The 15,880-nt window shown below is 65.4% G+C and overlaps 2 protein-coding genes across 9 annotated transcripts; one reads left to right on the forward strand and one right to left on the reverse strand.

Annotated features, from left to right (window-relative positions):
* The first annotated feature begins 277 nt into the window (after nt 1-277).
* On the forward strand, nt 278-15,880 carry LOC116960181 (ras/Rap GTPase-activating protein SynGAP-like). 8 transcript variants are annotated; one of them, XM_042794039.1, is made up of 12 exons: nt 278-717; nt 1,194-1,338; nt 1,421-1,657; nt 2,719-2,920; nt 3,488-3,663; nt 3,879-3,920; nt 4,503-5,334; nt 6,009-6,182; nt 7,309-7,514; nt 9,807-9,907; nt 11,466-11,534; nt 15,612-15,880. In XM_042794039.1, the coding sequence occupies exons 1-12, from the start codon at nt 402-404 to the stop codon at nt 15,743-15,745; spliced, it is 2,634 nt and encodes an 877-aa protein (XP_042649973.1). In that variant the 5' UTR covers nt 278-401; the 3' UTR covers nt 15,746-15,880. The 8 variants fall into 8 exon arrangements, 7 of the variants coding, with proteins under 7 accessions (XP_042649973.1, XP_042649972.1, XP_042649975.1 ...); XM_042794038.1 differs by having other exon boundaries at nt 279-717; nt 7,303-7,514; XR_006165471.1 differs by having other exon boundaries at nt 281-717; nt 7,303-7,514; nt 9,820-9,907; nt 15,612-15,721.
* LOC122153609 (KH domain-containing protein 3-like) lies at nt 11,553-13,397 on the reverse strand. Its single transcript, XM_042794060.1, has 6 exons — nt 13,132-13,397; nt 12,937-13,067; nt 12,434-12,590; nt 12,247-12,369; nt 11,905-12,046; nt 11,553-11,840 (listed from the first exon to the last, which is right to left on the reverse strand). The coding sequence occupies exons 1-6, from the start codon at nt 13,395-13,397 to the stop codon at nt 11,709-11,711; spliced, it is 951 nt and encodes a 316-aa protein (XP_042649994.1). The 3' UTR covers nt 11,553-11,708.

The following is a 15,880-nucleotide window of genomic DNA, read 5'->3' on the forward strand; positions in this document are numbered from 1 at the left end:
GGTGGAGTAATGGGAAGAAGGAGGACAGATGGAGGAAGGAGGATGGATGCAGGATGGATGGATGGAAGGGTTGGAATGAGGATAGATGGGTGAAGGATGGATGGTGGAGGGAGGGAGAGAAGATGGATGGGTGGATGGATGGGTGGATGGATGGATGGATGGATGGATGGATGGATGGATGGATGGATGGATGGATGGATGGATGGGTGGATCGATGGATGGACGGATGGATGGATGGATGCATGGGTGGATGGATGGATGGATGGATGGATGGATGGATGGATGGATGGATGGATGGATGGATGGATGGATGGATGGATGGATGGGTGGAGGACTGATGAAGGACAGATAGCTGATGGTTAGGGCACATGGAGAACAGACGGAGTATGGATGGATGATGGATGGAGAATGGTTGGATGGATGGATGGATGGATGGAGTGTGGATGGAGAGATGGTCGGATGGACAGAAGATGGAGGAAGGACACAAAGGTGCACGGAGGGTAGGCTGGGCCAGCCTGGCCGGGCTGCTGGGACGCAGGCAGGCATTGGGCTGCCCTGACGGCCATGGGCAGGACTTCCTGTCGGACATGGCCATGACGGAGGTGGATCGCTTCATGGACCGGGAGCACCTGATCTTCCGGGAAAACACCCTCGCCACGAAAGCCATAGAGGAGTACCTGAAACTCATCGGCCAGAAATACCTCAAGGATGCCATTGGTGAGTTCCACCAGCACTGGGGGGGTTCCTGGCACGGCCACGGGTCCCCGTCATGGCCAGGGCCCCATCAGCATGGCTGTGGGACGGTGGGTGGTGCCCACACATGGTCACGCCCCCATCGACGTGGCCATGGGATGGTTGGGTGGTCCCTTCTCATGGACATGTCCCCATTAGGGTACAATTGGGTGGTCCCTGCTCCCTGCTTATAGCCAGGTCCTCATGGAGATGGCCATGGGATGTTGGGTGGTCCCTTGTCGTGGCCATGGGACAGTTAGGTGGTCCCCTCTCATGGCTGTGTCCCCATTCTTCTGGTCGTGAGATAGTTGGGTGGTCCCTCCTTATGATCATGTCCCCGTTGGTGTGGCCAGGGGATGGCTGGGTGGGTCCTTCTCATGGTCATGTCCCCATCGGGCTGGCTTGGCTGTGGGACAGCGGGGTGGTCCTTGGTCCCCTCTGACGTCCCCGTCCCCCCCCAGGCGAGTTCATCCGGGCGCTGTACGAGTCAGAGGAGAACTGCGAGGTCGACCCCATGAAGTGCTCGGCCTCCACCTTGGCCGACCACCAGGCCAACCTCCGCATGTGCTGTGAGCTCGCCCTCTGCAAGGTGGTCAACTCGCACTGGTGAGTCCTCGAGGCTGGGGACATCCCCCGGTGTCCCCACCGCTGGTCCCTGACTCTGTGTGTCGTGTCCCCCCCCTGGCAGCGTGTTCCCACGGGAGCTGAAGGAGGTCTTCGCCTCGTGGCGGCTGCGATGTGCCGAGCGGGGCCGCGAGGACATCGCCGACCGGTTGATCAGCGCCTCGCTCTTCCTGCGGTTCCTCTGCCCCGCCGTGATGTCCCCCAGCCTCTTCGGCCTCATGCAGGAGTACCCCGACGAGCAGACCGCCCGCACCCTCACCCTCATCGCCAAGGTCATCCAGAACCTGGCCAACTTCACCAAGTGAGCGCCCAGCGTAGAGGAGGGAGAGGTGGTGGTGGGTGATGGTGGTCAGGTGGAGGGAGGGAGGAGGGGTTGGGGGGGGACACAGGTGGGTGGGGAGGGGAATGGAGGGATGGTGGAGGGAAGGTGAATCCGTAGATCTATGGGTGGATGGATGGGTGGATTCCTGGGTGGACTGAGAGTAGATGGTTGGGTGAGTTGATGGATGGACGGAAGATGGATAGATGGATAGAAGGTGGGTGGGTGGGAGATGGACGGATGAGTTGAGAGCTGGATGGGCTGGAAGGAAGATGGACAGATGGAGATAAGATAGACGGGTGAACTGATAGATGGTGGGTGTAAGATGGGCAGATGAGTTGATGGATGAAGGTCAGAAGATGAGTGGATGAGCTGAATGGACAAAAAATAGAAAATGGGCAGCAGATAGCTGGAAGATGGATGGATGGACAGAAGATGGATGGATGAGTGGAGGGATGGGCAGAAGATGGAGGGATGAGTAGGTGGATGGACAGAAGATGGATAGATAGAAAATGGATGGATGAGTTGGTGGATAGGTGAGTATAGAAGGCGGCCAGATGAACAGAAGATGGATGAGTTGATAGATGATGGGTGGAAAATGAGTGAGTTGAGCGGTGGGTGAGGTGGTGGATGGAGGGAAGATGGATGAACAGAAGATAGGTAGATGGATGGAAGGTGGGGGATGATTTGAGTGGACAAAATATGGACAGATGAGTTGGATAGATGAATCTGGTGGGCAGAGGGATGGATAGATTTACGGATGGATGGACGATGGATGGATGAAGGAAGGAGGGTGGACGGATGAGTTGGGCAGAAGGATGGATGGATTTCTGGACGGATGGAAGGAAGATGGATGAGTCGGTGGACAGATGGATGAAGAACAACCGGAGAGCAGAGCTGGCTGAAGGCCAGATGTGGCTTTATGAAGGGATTCCTGGAAGCTGGAGGGACAGAAGGGACAGAGGGTGGAGGGCCAGGCCGGTGGAGGGGACAACAGCCATTGGTGGAGGCCAGCGCAGACCCTGCCGAGCGCCTGCCTGCAGGTTTGGCAGCAAGGAGGAGTACATGGCCTTCATGAACGAGTTCCTGGAGCTGGAGTGGACCAGCATGCAGCAGTTCCTCTATGAGATCTCCAACCTGGACACCCTGACCAACAGCACCAGCTTCGAGGGCTACATCGACCTGGGCCGCGAGCTCTCCACCCTGCACGCCCTCCTCTGGGAGGTCATGTCCCAGCTCAGCAAGGTACCCCGCTCGCCTGGGACCCCCGTGGTGGTGGGGACACCTGATCCTCTCTGGGGTGGTGAGCAGAGGCCTGGATGTCAAGGTTCTCCTCAAGGGAGGTTTTGGCATCCTGGATGTCTGGGTGCCCCTGGAGGAGCATTTTGGGGTCCCACCTACCCCTGCCCCCCAGGAGGAGGTCACTGGGGTCCCATCCACCCTTGTCCCACCGTGGGAGATCAATGGGGTGCCAGACCTCCATGTTCCACCATGGAAGGTCTCATCCACCCGTGCCCTGCCAGGGAAGGTTACTGGGGTCCCATCCACCCCTGCCCCCAAAAGGGAGGTCGTCGGGGTCCCATCCACCCATGTCCTGCTGCGAGAGATCATCAGGGTCCCATCAAACTGTGCCCCCCCCCCCGGATGGTCCTTGGCATCCCAGCCCCCCATGATCCACCATGGGGGGTCATCGGGGCTCCATCCACCCCGTACCAGTGCTCACTGGGGTCCCTGCCCGCTGTGCCCCCCCAGGGGAGGTCACTGGGGTGCCGTGGGGTGGGGGTGCATAGCTGACCTGTCCCCCACCCCCAGGAGGCCCTGCTGAAGCTGGGCCCGCTGCCCCGGCTGCTGACGGACATCAGCGTGGCCCTGCGCAACCCCCACCTGCAGCGGCAGCCGAGCCAGGGGGAGCGGCTGCCCCCCAAGGGGCTGGTGCTGCGGGGGCCCTCGGCCGACCTCCAGCCCTACCTCGTCCGTGACCTCAACAGGTGAGGACCCCCACGAACTCCCCTGTGTCCCCCCCCGCACCCTCATGGTACCTCAGGGTCCTTGTGGTACCCCGCCACGTCGCTGTGGTACCTCCACATCCCGCCCCATGTCCTCATGGTGGCCCCCCAGGTCACCTCGGTGGCCCCGAGTCTCAGCTGGGGTGTCTCCCCCCGCTCCGTGGGGCCCCGTGGTGACCCATTCTCTGTCCCCACAGCTCCGTGGACCTCCAGTCCTACATGGTGCGGGGCCTCAACAGGTGGGTGACGGGGAGGGGGTGGGGAGAGGGATGGGGTGGGGACAGGGATGGGGTGGGGACGGAGATGGGGTGGGGACAGGGATGCGGTGGGGACAGGGATGGGATGGGGACAGGGATGGGGTGGGGACAGGGATGGGATGGGGACAGGGATGGGGTGGGGACAGGGATGGGGTGGGGACAGGGATGCGGTGGGGACAGATGGGATGGGGACAGGGATGGGGTGGGACCAGGGATGGGATGGGGACAGGGATGGGATGGGGACAGAGATGGGGTGGGGACAGGGATGGGGTGGGGACAGATGGGGTGGGGACAGGGATGGGATGGGGACAGGGATGGGATGGGGACAGGGATGGGGTGGGGACAGATGGGGTGGGGACAGGGATGCGGTGGGGACGGAGCAGGAGCTGGAGCCGAGGATGGGATGGGGATGACGTGGGGGGTTGAGACAGGGCTGGGGCTGGGGGTGGTGCTGGGATGGTGACGGGCCTGGAGCTGGGGCCAAAACGGGGTCGGGGAGGGGGCTGGGGCTGCGGCCGGAGGTCCTGTCCCCCCCCCCAACCCCCTGTCCCTCCCCTCCCCAAGCTCCATGGAGGTGCCGCGCCTGCCCTCCCCGCCGCAGGAGAAGGGGCCGCAGGAGGTGCTGGTCCTGAGCCGACCCCCCCTGGCCCGCTCCTCCCCTGCCTACTGCACCAGCAGCTCCGACCTGACGGAGCCCGAGGGGGGCCGGGGGGCTCTGGGGGTGGGCAAGAGCGTCTCCATGCTGGACCTCCAAGACGGCCGCGTTGACAGCGTCCCTAGTTTGCCCGCCGAGCTGCTCGCCGCCGGCGGTCCAGCCCCGGGGGGAGCCGGGGGGGGGCTGCGTCCCGGCCGCCTCTCGCAGGGCAGCGCCTCCAGCCTGGCCCCCCCTCGCCTGGGGGTACCCGAGCCGGGGGGGCCCCAATTGCGGGTCCCCCTCTCCTTCCAGAACCCTCTTTTTCATTTGGCGGCTGACGGACCCTTGCGAGGACCCGAGCCGGGGGGCGAGGGGCCCTTCGCCCCCCCCCTGCACGGGTACAGCAAGAGCGAGGAGCTGGCGGCGCCCCCCCAAAAACACATCACCCACAGCCACAGCTACAGCGACGAGTTCGCCCGGCCGGGGGGGGACTTTGGCCGACGGCAGCTCTCCCTGCAGGACAGCCTGGCCCCCCCCCAGATCACCATTGGGGCCCCCCCGCCCCCCACCCCTCGGGGGGCTCGGGCGGGGAAAGGTGGGGGGCCAGGGCCGGCGGCTCTGGGGGTGCCCCCCAAACCACGGCCGGCCAGCGGGAACTTGCTGGCATCCCCCGAACCGGCTTACGGACCCCCCCGGTCCCGGCAGCCCTCCCTGGCCAAGGAGGCGTCGGTGGCCGGGATGAAGCCACCGGTCACCAAGCAGGTGTGTCTGGGGGGGGGGGACACACACATGGGGACGTGGTGGGACACGGAGGGGGGACGGGGGGGGGACACACACACATGGGGACGTGGTGGGACACGGAGGGGGGACGGGGGGGCATGGTGGGGTTGGGGGACACGGAGGGGGGATGGGGGGGCATGGTGGGGTTGGGGGACACGGGGCATGGTGGGGTTGGGGGACACGGAGGGGGGACGGGGGGGCATGGTTGGGGGACACGGAGGGGATGTGGGTGATGTGGGGGACGTGGCGGCTGTGGGGCACGTGGCGGGGACGTGGGGGCGATGGTGGACATGGGGGGGGGGACATGAGGGATGTGGGAAACAGGAAGGATACAGGGGAGGTCGCGGGGGGTAAGGGAGGATGGGGACATGGTGGGGATGGAGGACACTGGGGGACGTGGGGAGTGTAGGGGGACCTGGGGGGGCGCGGAGAGACGGGGGAACGCGAGGGATGTGGGGCTGGAGGGACGTGGGGGGACTTTGTGGGGACACGCGGGACATGGGGACGTGGCAGCGGTGGGTGGACGTGGTAAGGTCACGGGTGGCCGTGGCGGGGGTGTGGGGCCCCAGGGTACTGTGGGGACATGCCGTGGGGACACGAAGGACCAAACCGGCCCCGGCGGCCCCCGGCGCCTGTCCCCACCCCCCCCTCGGCAGGCCTCGCAGACGCCGTCGACGCTGAACCCGGTGATGCCGGCGGCGGAGCGCACGGTGGCCTGGGTGTCCAACATGCCGCACCTCTCGGCCGACATCGAGAGCTCCCACATCGAGCGCGAGGAGTACAAGCTCAAGGAGTACTCCAAGTCCATGGACGAGAGCCGGCTGGACCGGGTAGGGACCACCGACGGCCCCAGGTGGCCCCCGGGGCTGGGGGGGGGGGGTGGGGGGGGGCAGGGGTCCTGGGAACCCAGGCATCCGGGCCCCAGGAGGTGACCCTGCTGGACCCAGGTCACAGGGAAGCAGGTCTCCAGGCGCCAGGAGATGACGCTGATGAACCCAGATCATGGGGACACAGGGGTCCAGGCCCCAGGAGGTGACCCTGATGGACCCAGGTCCTGGGGACCCCAGTGCCCAAGCCCCAGGAGGTGACCCTGCTGGACCCCAGGGCTGGGGACCCCAGTGTCCAAGCCCCAGGAGGTGACCCTGCTGGACCCCAGGGCTGGGGACCCCAGTGTCCAAGCCCCAGGAGGTGACCTTGGTGGACCCAGGTCCTGCACACCCAGGGATCCAGGACCAGGAGGAGTTGACCCTGATGGACCCAGGTGTCCAAGCCCCAGGAGGTGACCCTGATGGACCCAGGTCCTGGGGACCCCAGTGTCAAAGCCCCAGGAGGTGACCCTGATGGACCCCAGGGCTGGGGACCCCAGTGTCAAAGCCCCAGGAGGTGACCCTGCTGGACCCAGGTCACGGGGAAGCAGGTCTCCAGGCGCCAGGAGATGACGCTGATGAACCCAGATCATGGGGACACAGGGGTCCAGGCCCCAGGAGGTGACCCTGATGGACCCAGGTCCTGGGGACCCCAGTGCCCAAGCCCCAGGAGGTGACCCTGCTGGACCCCAGGGCTGGGGACCCAAGTGCCCAAGCCCCAGGAGATGACCTTGGTGGACCCAGGTCTTGCAGACCCAGGTGTCCAGGCCCCAGGAGGTGACCCTGACAAAATTGGTCCTGTGGGCCAGGGTGGATCACTTGTGGTGGAAACCAAGGTGTCGAGGCATCATTTTAGGGGGGACCCAGGTGTCCAGGTGTCACCACGGGCGGCCCCGGGTGTTTGGGCACCACCTTGGTGGAGATCAAGGTGTCCGGTCACGCCCACGGTGGTGACCCATATGTTTGGGTGCCACCACGGCGGTGACCCGAGCGTTTGGGCGTCCCCGTTGGGGAGGACCGGGGCTTGAGAGCGTGGTGGGGTTGGGGAGGTGCCCCCAGCGCCCTGCAGTGTGGGCTGTGGCAGGTGAAGGAGTACGAGGAGGAGATCCACTCGCTGAAGGAGCGGCTGCACATGTCCAACCGCAAGCTGGAGGAGTACGAGCGGCGCCTGGTGTCGCAGGAGGAGCAGACGAGCCGCATCCTGCTGCAGTACCAGCACCGCCTGGAGCAGAGCGAGAAGCGCCTGCGGCAGCAGCAGGCGGAGAAGGACTCCCAGATCAAGAGCATCATCGGCAGGTGAGGGAGGGACCCGGCCCCGGGGACAGCGAGGGGACACCGGGGACGCTGGGGGGGGGCTGGGGAGGGAGGGGGGGGGGCGGTGGGAATTGGGGGACGTGGAGGGACGTGGGGACGCAGGAGGAGGGGAGGGACGCAGAGGAACATGGACGATGTGGGGACGGGGAAGAAGTTGGAGGACACGGAGGGACATGGGGGGGCACAGGAGGACGTGGGGACACAGGGACACAGAAGGACTTGGAGGCAGTAGGTGGACATGGGGACACAGAGGGGTGTGGGGACAGAGGGACATGGGGACACAGAGGGGTGTGGGGACAGAGGGACATGGGGACGCAGAGGGACGTGGGGACAGAGGGACATGGGGACACAGAGGGACGTGGGGACAGAGAGTGGGACATGGAGGGGATGGGGATGCAGAGGGACATGGGGACACAGAGGGGTGTGGGGACAGACAGGGATGTGGGGACAGAGAGGGACATGGGGACACAGAATGGCTTGGAGGCAGTAGATGGACATGTGGACATAGAGGGGTGTGGGGACAGAGAGGGACGTGGGGACACAGAGGGACATGGGGACACAGAGGGGTGTGGGGACAGAGGGACATGGAGGATATGGGGACAGAGAGTGACATGGGGACACAGACGTGGGGACACAAAGGGACATGGGGACACAGAAGGACTTGGAAGCAGTAGATGGACATGGGGACAGAGAGGGACATGGGGACAGAGAGGGACGTGGAGACATGGACGTGGGGACACGGACGTGGGGACACAGAAGGACTTGGAGGCAGTAGATGGACATGGAGGATCTGGGGACATGGGGACAGAGAGGGACATGGGGACAGAGAGGGATGTGGAGACATGGATGTGGGGACACGGACGTGGGGACACAGAGGAACGTGGGGACACAGAAGGACTTGGAGGCAGTAGATGGACATGGAGGATCTGGGGACATGGGGACAGAGAGGGACATGGAGACTACAGGGACACAGGGACATGGGGGACAAGGGGACATAGCAGGACATGGGGACACAGAGGGACATGGGGGGTGTCCCCTCGTGTCCCTGCGTGTCCCCGGGTCGTCCCTGTCATGTCCCTTGGGTGTCCCTGGGGGGTGGCAGTGTGACCCTGGGGTGTCCCTGCCATGTCACTGGTGTGTCCCCACATGTCCTTGGGGTGAGTGGCAGCGGGTCCCTGGGGAGGGGGGCGGGAGGGGGTGTGTGTGTGTGTCCCTAGGGCTTGTCCCCAGGGGTGGCAGCATGTCCCTAGCGTGGGTGTCCCCATCCCCATGGTGTCCCTCGGGTGGGAGCGTGTCCCCTGTGACCTGGGGCTCTCCCCGGGGTGTCCCTGGGGGTCCTTGGGGGTGGCAGCACCTACCCGTGTCCCTGGGTGTCACGAGGTGTCCCCGGGGGCTGTCCCCAAGGCTCTGGGTGTCCCTTGGGTTGGCAGCGTGTCCCGGGGGGGGGGGGGAGGGTCCTTGGGGTGTCCCCATGACCCGGGGTGACCCTGGGGGATGTCCCCTTGTTCCTCGGGTGTCCCTGGAGTGTCCCTGGCTGTCCCCGGGGGTGGCAGTGTGTCCCCAGGGGGGGTCCCCAGGGGTGTCCCCATGACCCAATGTATGTCTGAGGGTGTTCCCATCACCCGGGATGTCCCCGGGGTGTCCCCAGAGTGTCCCTGGGGGTGTCCCCGTGGCCTGCATGAAGCCTGGCCCCAGGAGGGGTGTCCCCATGGGGGAGGGGGTGTCTCCGGGGGGGGGGGGTGGCAGTGTGTCCCCAGGGTGTCCCCCCACAACCCAAGGTGTCCCGGAGGGTGCCCCCAAGACCCTGATGAAGCCTGGCCCTGGGGAGGGTGTCCCCTGGGGGGTGTCCCTGTCACCCGGGGTGTCCCCAAGGGGTGTCCCCGGGGGGGTGGCAGCGTGACCCTGGTGCAGCCTGGTCCCAAGGCGGGGGGGAGCAGCTCGGGGGGGGGGGGTGATGTGTCTCCCTTTGACCTGGGTTGTCCCAAGGGTGTCCTTCTGTCCTTGGGTGTCCCCGGGGGTGTCAGTGTGTCCCCCACAACCCGAGGTGTCCCGGGGGGGGGTGTGTGTGGCAGCGTGTCCCCGGGGAGGAGCCGGGGGGGGGGGGGGATGTGTCCCTGAGGTTGCACCCCCCCGCCATAACCCTGACGAAACCTGACCCCCCCCGGGGAGGGTGTCCCCAAGGGGGGCGTCCCCGGGGGTGGCAGCGGGACCCCGGGGGGTGTCCCCGTGTCCCCGGGGTGCCCCCCCGGGGGTGGCAGCGTGACCCCGGTGAAGCCTGGCCCCGCAGGCTGATGCTGGTGGAGCAGGAGCTGCGCAGGGATCACTTGGGCGCCCACGACCCCCCCGAGGGCCGGCGGCGGCTGCTCGACGCTCAGGTGGAAATTACAATGTCATTGCTCTGCTCCGTGTGACATCGGCCATCCCACGCCGCGCTGGGGGCGGGGCCCCGGGGGGGGTTCTGGGGGCACCCATGGGTGGGGGTGCGGGTAGCCCTAGGGGGGGTTACGGGCGCCTCCGGGGGGGGGGTATGGGCACCCCTAGTAGGGTGTTTGGGCATCGCTGGGGGGGTTGTGGGTACCCAAAAAAAGGGCCTGGGCACCCTTGGGGGGGGGGCGGGTGGGGGCACCCATGGGTGGGGGTGTGGGCACCCCAAAGGGGGTGGGGTACTGGGGGTCTGTGGGCACCCATGGGGGGTGATGTGGGCACCCGGCGCAGGTTATTGGGACCCTAAGAGGGACATGGGCACCCCTGGGGGGGGTGATTGGCATGGGGGGGGGGGTGGGCACCTCTTGTGGGGGGATATCAGTGGTCTAGGGGCACCCCGGGGGGGTTTGGCAGCCCTGGGAGGGGGGTACTGGCGGGTTATGGGCACTTCTGGGGGGGGCTATGGGCAGCCCGGGGCGGGTATAAATATCCGGGGGGGGGGTATTGGCACCCATCAGGGGGATGTTGGGGGGGGGTATTGGCACCCCTGGGGGGGTATTGTCACTCCTCACGGGGGGGGGGGGTTGGTGACCTACGGGGGGGTCATGGTCACCTATGGGGGATGTAGGGGGACAGGGCCGTCCCTAGAGGGGATGGGGATGCCTGGGGGGGGGGACATGGTGGCCCCTGGGGGGATATGGTCACCTGTGGGGGGGACACCTTGGGGACCCTGGGGAAGGGGGGGGGGGACATGGGGACCCATAGTGGGAGGTGGGGGGGACAGGGCCACCCGTGGGAGGAATATGGGGGGGACCCCTGGGGTGGATACAGTCACCCCTGGGGGGGACATAAGGACCCCAGGGGGGGACACAGCCACCCCTTGGGGGGGACAGGGCCACCCCCAGTGGGGACAGGGACTCCCCCCCGGGGGGACCTGGTGACCCCCAGGGGGATGGGGGGGGGGGGGGCCACCACCAAGGGGGACAGGGTCACTCCTGGGGGGACATGGTCACCTCTGGGAGGGGACAGGGCCACCCCTGGGGGGACAAAGTGACCCCCCCCAGCGGTGACAGGACCACCCCAGGGGGGACAAAATGACCCCCCCGGGAAGCACAGGGCCATCCTCAGTGGGGACAGGGCCACCCCTGGGGGGACACAGTCACCCCCAGGGGTGACAGGGCCACCTTCAGGGAGGACACCAGAAGGACACGGGGGGGGGTGTGACATAGCCACAAGCCCCCCCCCCCCCCCAGCCTAGGGACAGGGCCACCAACGTGTCCCCAAGGCCACCTTCCCCCCACCTAAGTGACGGAGCCGGTGCCGGACCCCCTCCTTGGGTTGGGGTCACCCCCCCAGCCACCTCAGGGCCACCACCCCCCGCCCCCCCAAGGCCACCAGCGGGACACAGTGTGTCCCCGAGTCTCCCCCCCCAGCACCCCCATCTCCCCCCGTGGGGACGAGCGTGTCCCCCCGCGGTGGCCCTGACCCCCGTGTCTCTCTTCATCCTAGCTGTCCGTCAGGTAGCGCGGGCCAGCCCTGCCTTTGTCACGGGACCCTCGGCCTCCGGTGACACGCCAGGTGGGTCCTCCCGTCCCCGTCCCTGTCCCCGTCCCCCCTCCCCTTAGGTAGCGCCCAGGGGACATTGAGGAACCCTTGGGGACACAGTGCTGGAGTGTCCCCCCATTATCCTTCTGTGCTCCCATGTCCCTCAGGGACACTGGGAACCCTTGGGGACAAGGATCCAGGATGTCCCTATGTCCCTTTAGTGTCCCTCAGGGACACTGGGAACCCTTGGGGACAAGGATCCAGGATGTCCCCAAGACCTTCTTGTGTCCCCATGTCCCTCAGGGACACTGGGAACCCTTGGGGACAAGGATCCAGGATGTCCCTATGTCCCTTTAGTGTCCCTCAGGGACACTGGGAACCCTTGGGGACAAGGATCCAGGATGTCCCCAAGACCTTCTTGTGTCCCCATGTCCCTCAGGGACACTGGGAACCCTTGGGGACAAGGATCCAGGATGTCCCCAAGACCTTCTTGTGTCCCCATGTCCCTCAGGGACACTGGGAACCCTTGGGGACAAGGATCCAGGGTGTCCCTATGTCCCTTTAGTGTCCCTCAGGGGCACTGGGAACCCTTGGGGACATGGATCCAGGATGTCCCCAAGACCTTCTTGTGTCCCCATGTCCCACAGGGACACTGGGAACCCTTGGGGACAAGGATCCAGGATGTCCCTATGTCCCTTTAGTGTCCCTCAGGGACACTGGGAACCCTTGGGGACATGGATCCAGGATGTCCCCAAGACCTTCTTGTGTCCCCATGTCCCTCAGGGACACTGGGAACCCTTGGGGACAAGGATCCAGGATGTCCCCAAGACCTTCTTGTGTCCCCATGTCCCTCAGGGACACTGGGAACCCTTGGGGACAAGGATCCAGGGTGTCCCTATGTCCCTTTAGTGTCCCTCAGAGACACTGGGAACCCTTGGGGACAAGGATCCAGGATGTCCCCAAGACCTTCTTGTGTCCCCATGTCCCTCAGGGACACTGGGAACCCTTGGGGACAAGGATCCAGGATGTCCCCAAGACCTTCTTGTGTCCCCATGTCCCTCAGGGACACTGGGAACCCTTGGGGACAAGGATCCAGGATGTCCCCAAGACCTTCTTGTGTCCCCGTGTCCCTCAGGGACACTGGGAACCCTTGGGGACAAGGATCCAGGATGTCCCCAAGACCTTCTTGTGTCCCCGTGTCCCTCAGGGACACTGGGAACCCTTGGAGACAAGGATCCAGGATGTCCCCATGTCCCTTTAGTGTCCCTCAGAGACACTGGGAACCCTTGGGGACACAGTGCTGGAGTGTCCCCCCATTATCCTTCTGTGCTCCCATGTCCCTCAGGGACACTGGGAACCCTTGGGGACAAGGATCCAGGATGTCCCTATGTCCCTTTAGTGTCCCTCAGGGACACTGGGAACCCTTGGGGACAAGGATCCAGGATGTCCCCAAGACCTTCTTGTGTCCCCATGTCCCTCAGGGACACTGGGAACCCTTGGGGACAAGGATCCAGGATGTCCCCAAGACCTTCTTGTGTCCCCATGTCCCTCAGGGACACTGGGAACCCTTGGGGACAAGGATCCAGGATGTCCCTATGTCCCTTTAGTGTCCCTCAGGGGCACTGGGAACCCTTGGGGACAAGGATCCAGGATGTCCCCAAGACCTTCTTGTGTCCCCATGTCCCTCAGGGACACTGGGAACCCTTGGGGACAAGGATCCAGGATGTCCCCAAGACCTTCTTGTGTCCCCATGTCCCTCAGGGACACTGGGAACCCTTGGGGACAAGGATCCAGGATGTCCCCAAGACCTTCTTGTGTCCCCATGTCCCTCAGGGACACTGGGAACCCTTGGGGACAAGGATCCAGGATGTCCCCAAGACCTTCTTGTGTCCCCATGTCCCTCAGGGACACTGGGAACCCTTGGGGACAAGGATCCAGGATGTCCCCATGTCCCTTTAGTGTCCCTCAGGGACAATGAGAACCCTTGGGGACATGGATCCAGGTATCCCCATGTCCCTCTTGTGTCCCCATGTCCCCCAGGGACACTGAGGACCCTCAGGGACACACAATACTGGGGTGTCCCCATGGCGTCCGGACACTTGGAACCCTTGGGGACATAGATCTAGGGTGACCCATGTCCTTCTTATGTCCCCATGTCCCCTGAGGGACACTGGAAACCCTTCAGGACATGGCTCTGTGGTGTCCCCTTGCCCCCCAGGGACACCGGGAAACCTCCGGGGACATGGTTCCATGGTGTCCCCATGACCCTTTTGTGTCCCCATGTCCTTCAGGGACACTGGGAAACCTTGGGGACATGGATCCAGGGTGTCCTCATGTCCCCAGGACAGTGGGAATCTTTGGGGGCATGGATCCAGGTATGTCCCTCTCGTGTCCCCAGGTCCCCCTGGGGACACTGGGAAACACCTAGGACATGGATCCGCATGTCCCCATGTCCCCCAGGAACGTTGGGAACCCCTGGGGACAGAATTCTGGGGTGTCCCCATGTCCCCTTGGGGACACTGAGAACTTCTGAGGCCGTGGTTCCAGGGTGTCCCCGTGTCCCCTGGACACTGGGGAGCCCATGGGGACACGGGTCTGGGTGTCCCCATGGTCCCTTTTGTGTCTCCATGTCCCCCTGGGGACACTGGAAGCCCTCAGGGACATGAATTTGAGGTGTCCCCATGGACATGGATGTTGGCATGCCCCCGTGTCCCTCTTGTGTCCGTGTCCCTTGGGGACATTGGGAACCCTTGGGGACATGGATCCATGGTGTTCTCATGCCTCTCTCGTGTCCCCATGTCCCCCCCAAGGACACTGAGGACCCCTGGGAACATGGATCCAGAGTGGCCCCATGTCCCTCAGGGACACCGGGACCCTTAGGGACACAGATCCGGGGTGTCCTTGTGTCCCCAGGACAGTGGGAACCCTTGGGGACATGGATCCAAGGTGTTCCCATGTCCCTGTCTCCCCCCGGGGACACATTCCCCAGGTGTCCCCGTGTCCCTCCTGTGTCCTGGTAGGACCTTGTCGCATCCCCCCATCCCGATTCGTCCCAGGGGACGCGGATCTGGGATGTCCCCATGTCCCTCCCTTTGTCCCATGTCCCTCCCGCCCGGCACGCCCGTGACCTGAATCCGGGGCGTCCCTGACCCTCCTGTGCCATGGGGACATCCTTGTCCCCTCCTGGTGTCCCTTGTCCCCTGTCCATCCCAAGGGACATGGATCCAGACTGTCCCCATGTCCCTCTTGTGTCCCCATGGCCCCCAGGGACACTGGGAACCCTTGGGGACATGGACCCCGGGGTGTCCCCGTGTCTCTCTTGTGTCCCTATGTCCCTCCTGTGTCCCCATACCCTCTTGGGGACATGGATCCGGGATGTCCCCATGTCCCTTGGGACACCAGGGAGTCTTAAGAGACATGGATCAGGAGTGTCCCCATGTCCTACCTGTGTCCCCATGTCCCCCAGGGACACTGGGAACCCTTGGGGACATTGATCCAGGTGTCCCCATGTCCCCCCGAGGGACATGGGTCTGGGGTGTCCCCATGGGGCCACCAAGAAGCCCTTGGGGACACGGTTCTGGGCTGTCCCTGTCCCACCTATGTCCCCCATGGGGGTGACAACAGCGGGGACAAGAGTGTCACCGTCCCCTCTGGGGGTGGCTGCGGGGGGGGGGGGGGGGGGGCCACCCACCGTCCCCCAGCGCTGGCGCCCGCCGTCACCCGCCTCGTCTCCATCCTCGTGTCTCGTGTCTGTCCCCATCTCACCTCACCCGGGCCGGGGGGGGGGGGCGTGGGGGGGGCGCGGCGGGGAGGGGGGCGGGAGGTGACACGCGCGTCCCTGTGCCATGTCCTGTCCGGGGTGGGACGGGATGGGGACATTTTGGGGGGGTGGGGGGTCCTGCCAGCGCTGGAGGGTCCCACCGAGCTGCTGCAGGTGAGTGCCGCGGCGCGTCGGGGTTGGGGGGGGCGGGGGGGGTGTGTGGGGAATTTTGAGGGTGGGGGTGGATGTGTGGGGGGGAAATGGGGTGGGGGGGTGGCTTTTGGGGACACTTCGAGGTGCGGGGGGGGGGGGGGACGGGGGGGTGAATGAGCCCCCTCGGTGCCTTGCAGGAGAGGCAGCTTTCCGCCGTGGGTGCAGCAGACCCGGGTGTGAGCTGGGCCGGGGGGGTCCCCGCGCGGCCCCCGCCTCCGCCCCCGCCACCCCCGATCACGGCCAACGGCGAGCTGCGCGGCCCCGCTGCTGAGCACTAGCCCCCGCCCCGGGGGCCACCGGGACCCCCCCCAACCCCTCGCCCCGGGGCTGGCGGTGGCCCCCGGCGACCCCCGGGGAAGAGGAGGCGGAAGGGAGGAAGGTGGGGTGGGGGGTGGGGGGGGGAAGG

This window comes from Tyto alba, unplaced genomic scaffold, assembly GCF_018691265.1.
Source record: "Tyto alba isolate M040663 unplaced genomic scaffold, T.alba_DEE_v4.0 Super-Scaffold_200000178, whole genome shotgun sequence".
NCBI classification, from domain to species: domain Eukaryota; kingdom Metazoa; phylum Chordata; class Aves; order Strigiformes; family Tytonidae; genus Tyto; species Tyto alba.

Bases quoted from the DNA above. Each gene is read 5' to 3' on its own strand.
- LOC116960181 (XM_042794038.1), top strand. From the start codon at position 402: ATGGAGAATGGTTGGATGGATGGATGGATGGATGGAGTGTGGATGGAG. The intron at 1,339-1,420 runs GTGAGTCCTCGA...CCCCCCTGGCAG, and splicing joins AAGGTGGTCAACTCGCACTG to CGTGTTCCCACGGGAGCTGA. The intron at 5,335-6,008 runs GTGTGTCTGGGG...CCCCCTCGGCAG, and splicing joins AGCCACCGGTCACCAAGCAG to GCCTCGCAGACGCCGTCGAC.
- LOC122153609 (XM_042794060.1), bottom strand. From the start codon at position 13,397: ATGGGGACACAAGAAGGTCTTGGGGACATCCTGGATCCTTGTCCCCAA. The intron at 13,068-13,131 runs GTTCCCAGTGCC...TTGTCCCCAAGG, and splicing joins CTGGATCCTTGTCCCCAAGG to GTTCCCAGTGTCCCTGAGGG. The intron at 12,591-12,936 runs CTTGTCCCCAAG...ACATCCTGGATC, and splicing joins TCTTGGGGACATCCTGGATC to CTTGTCCCCAAGGGTTCCCA.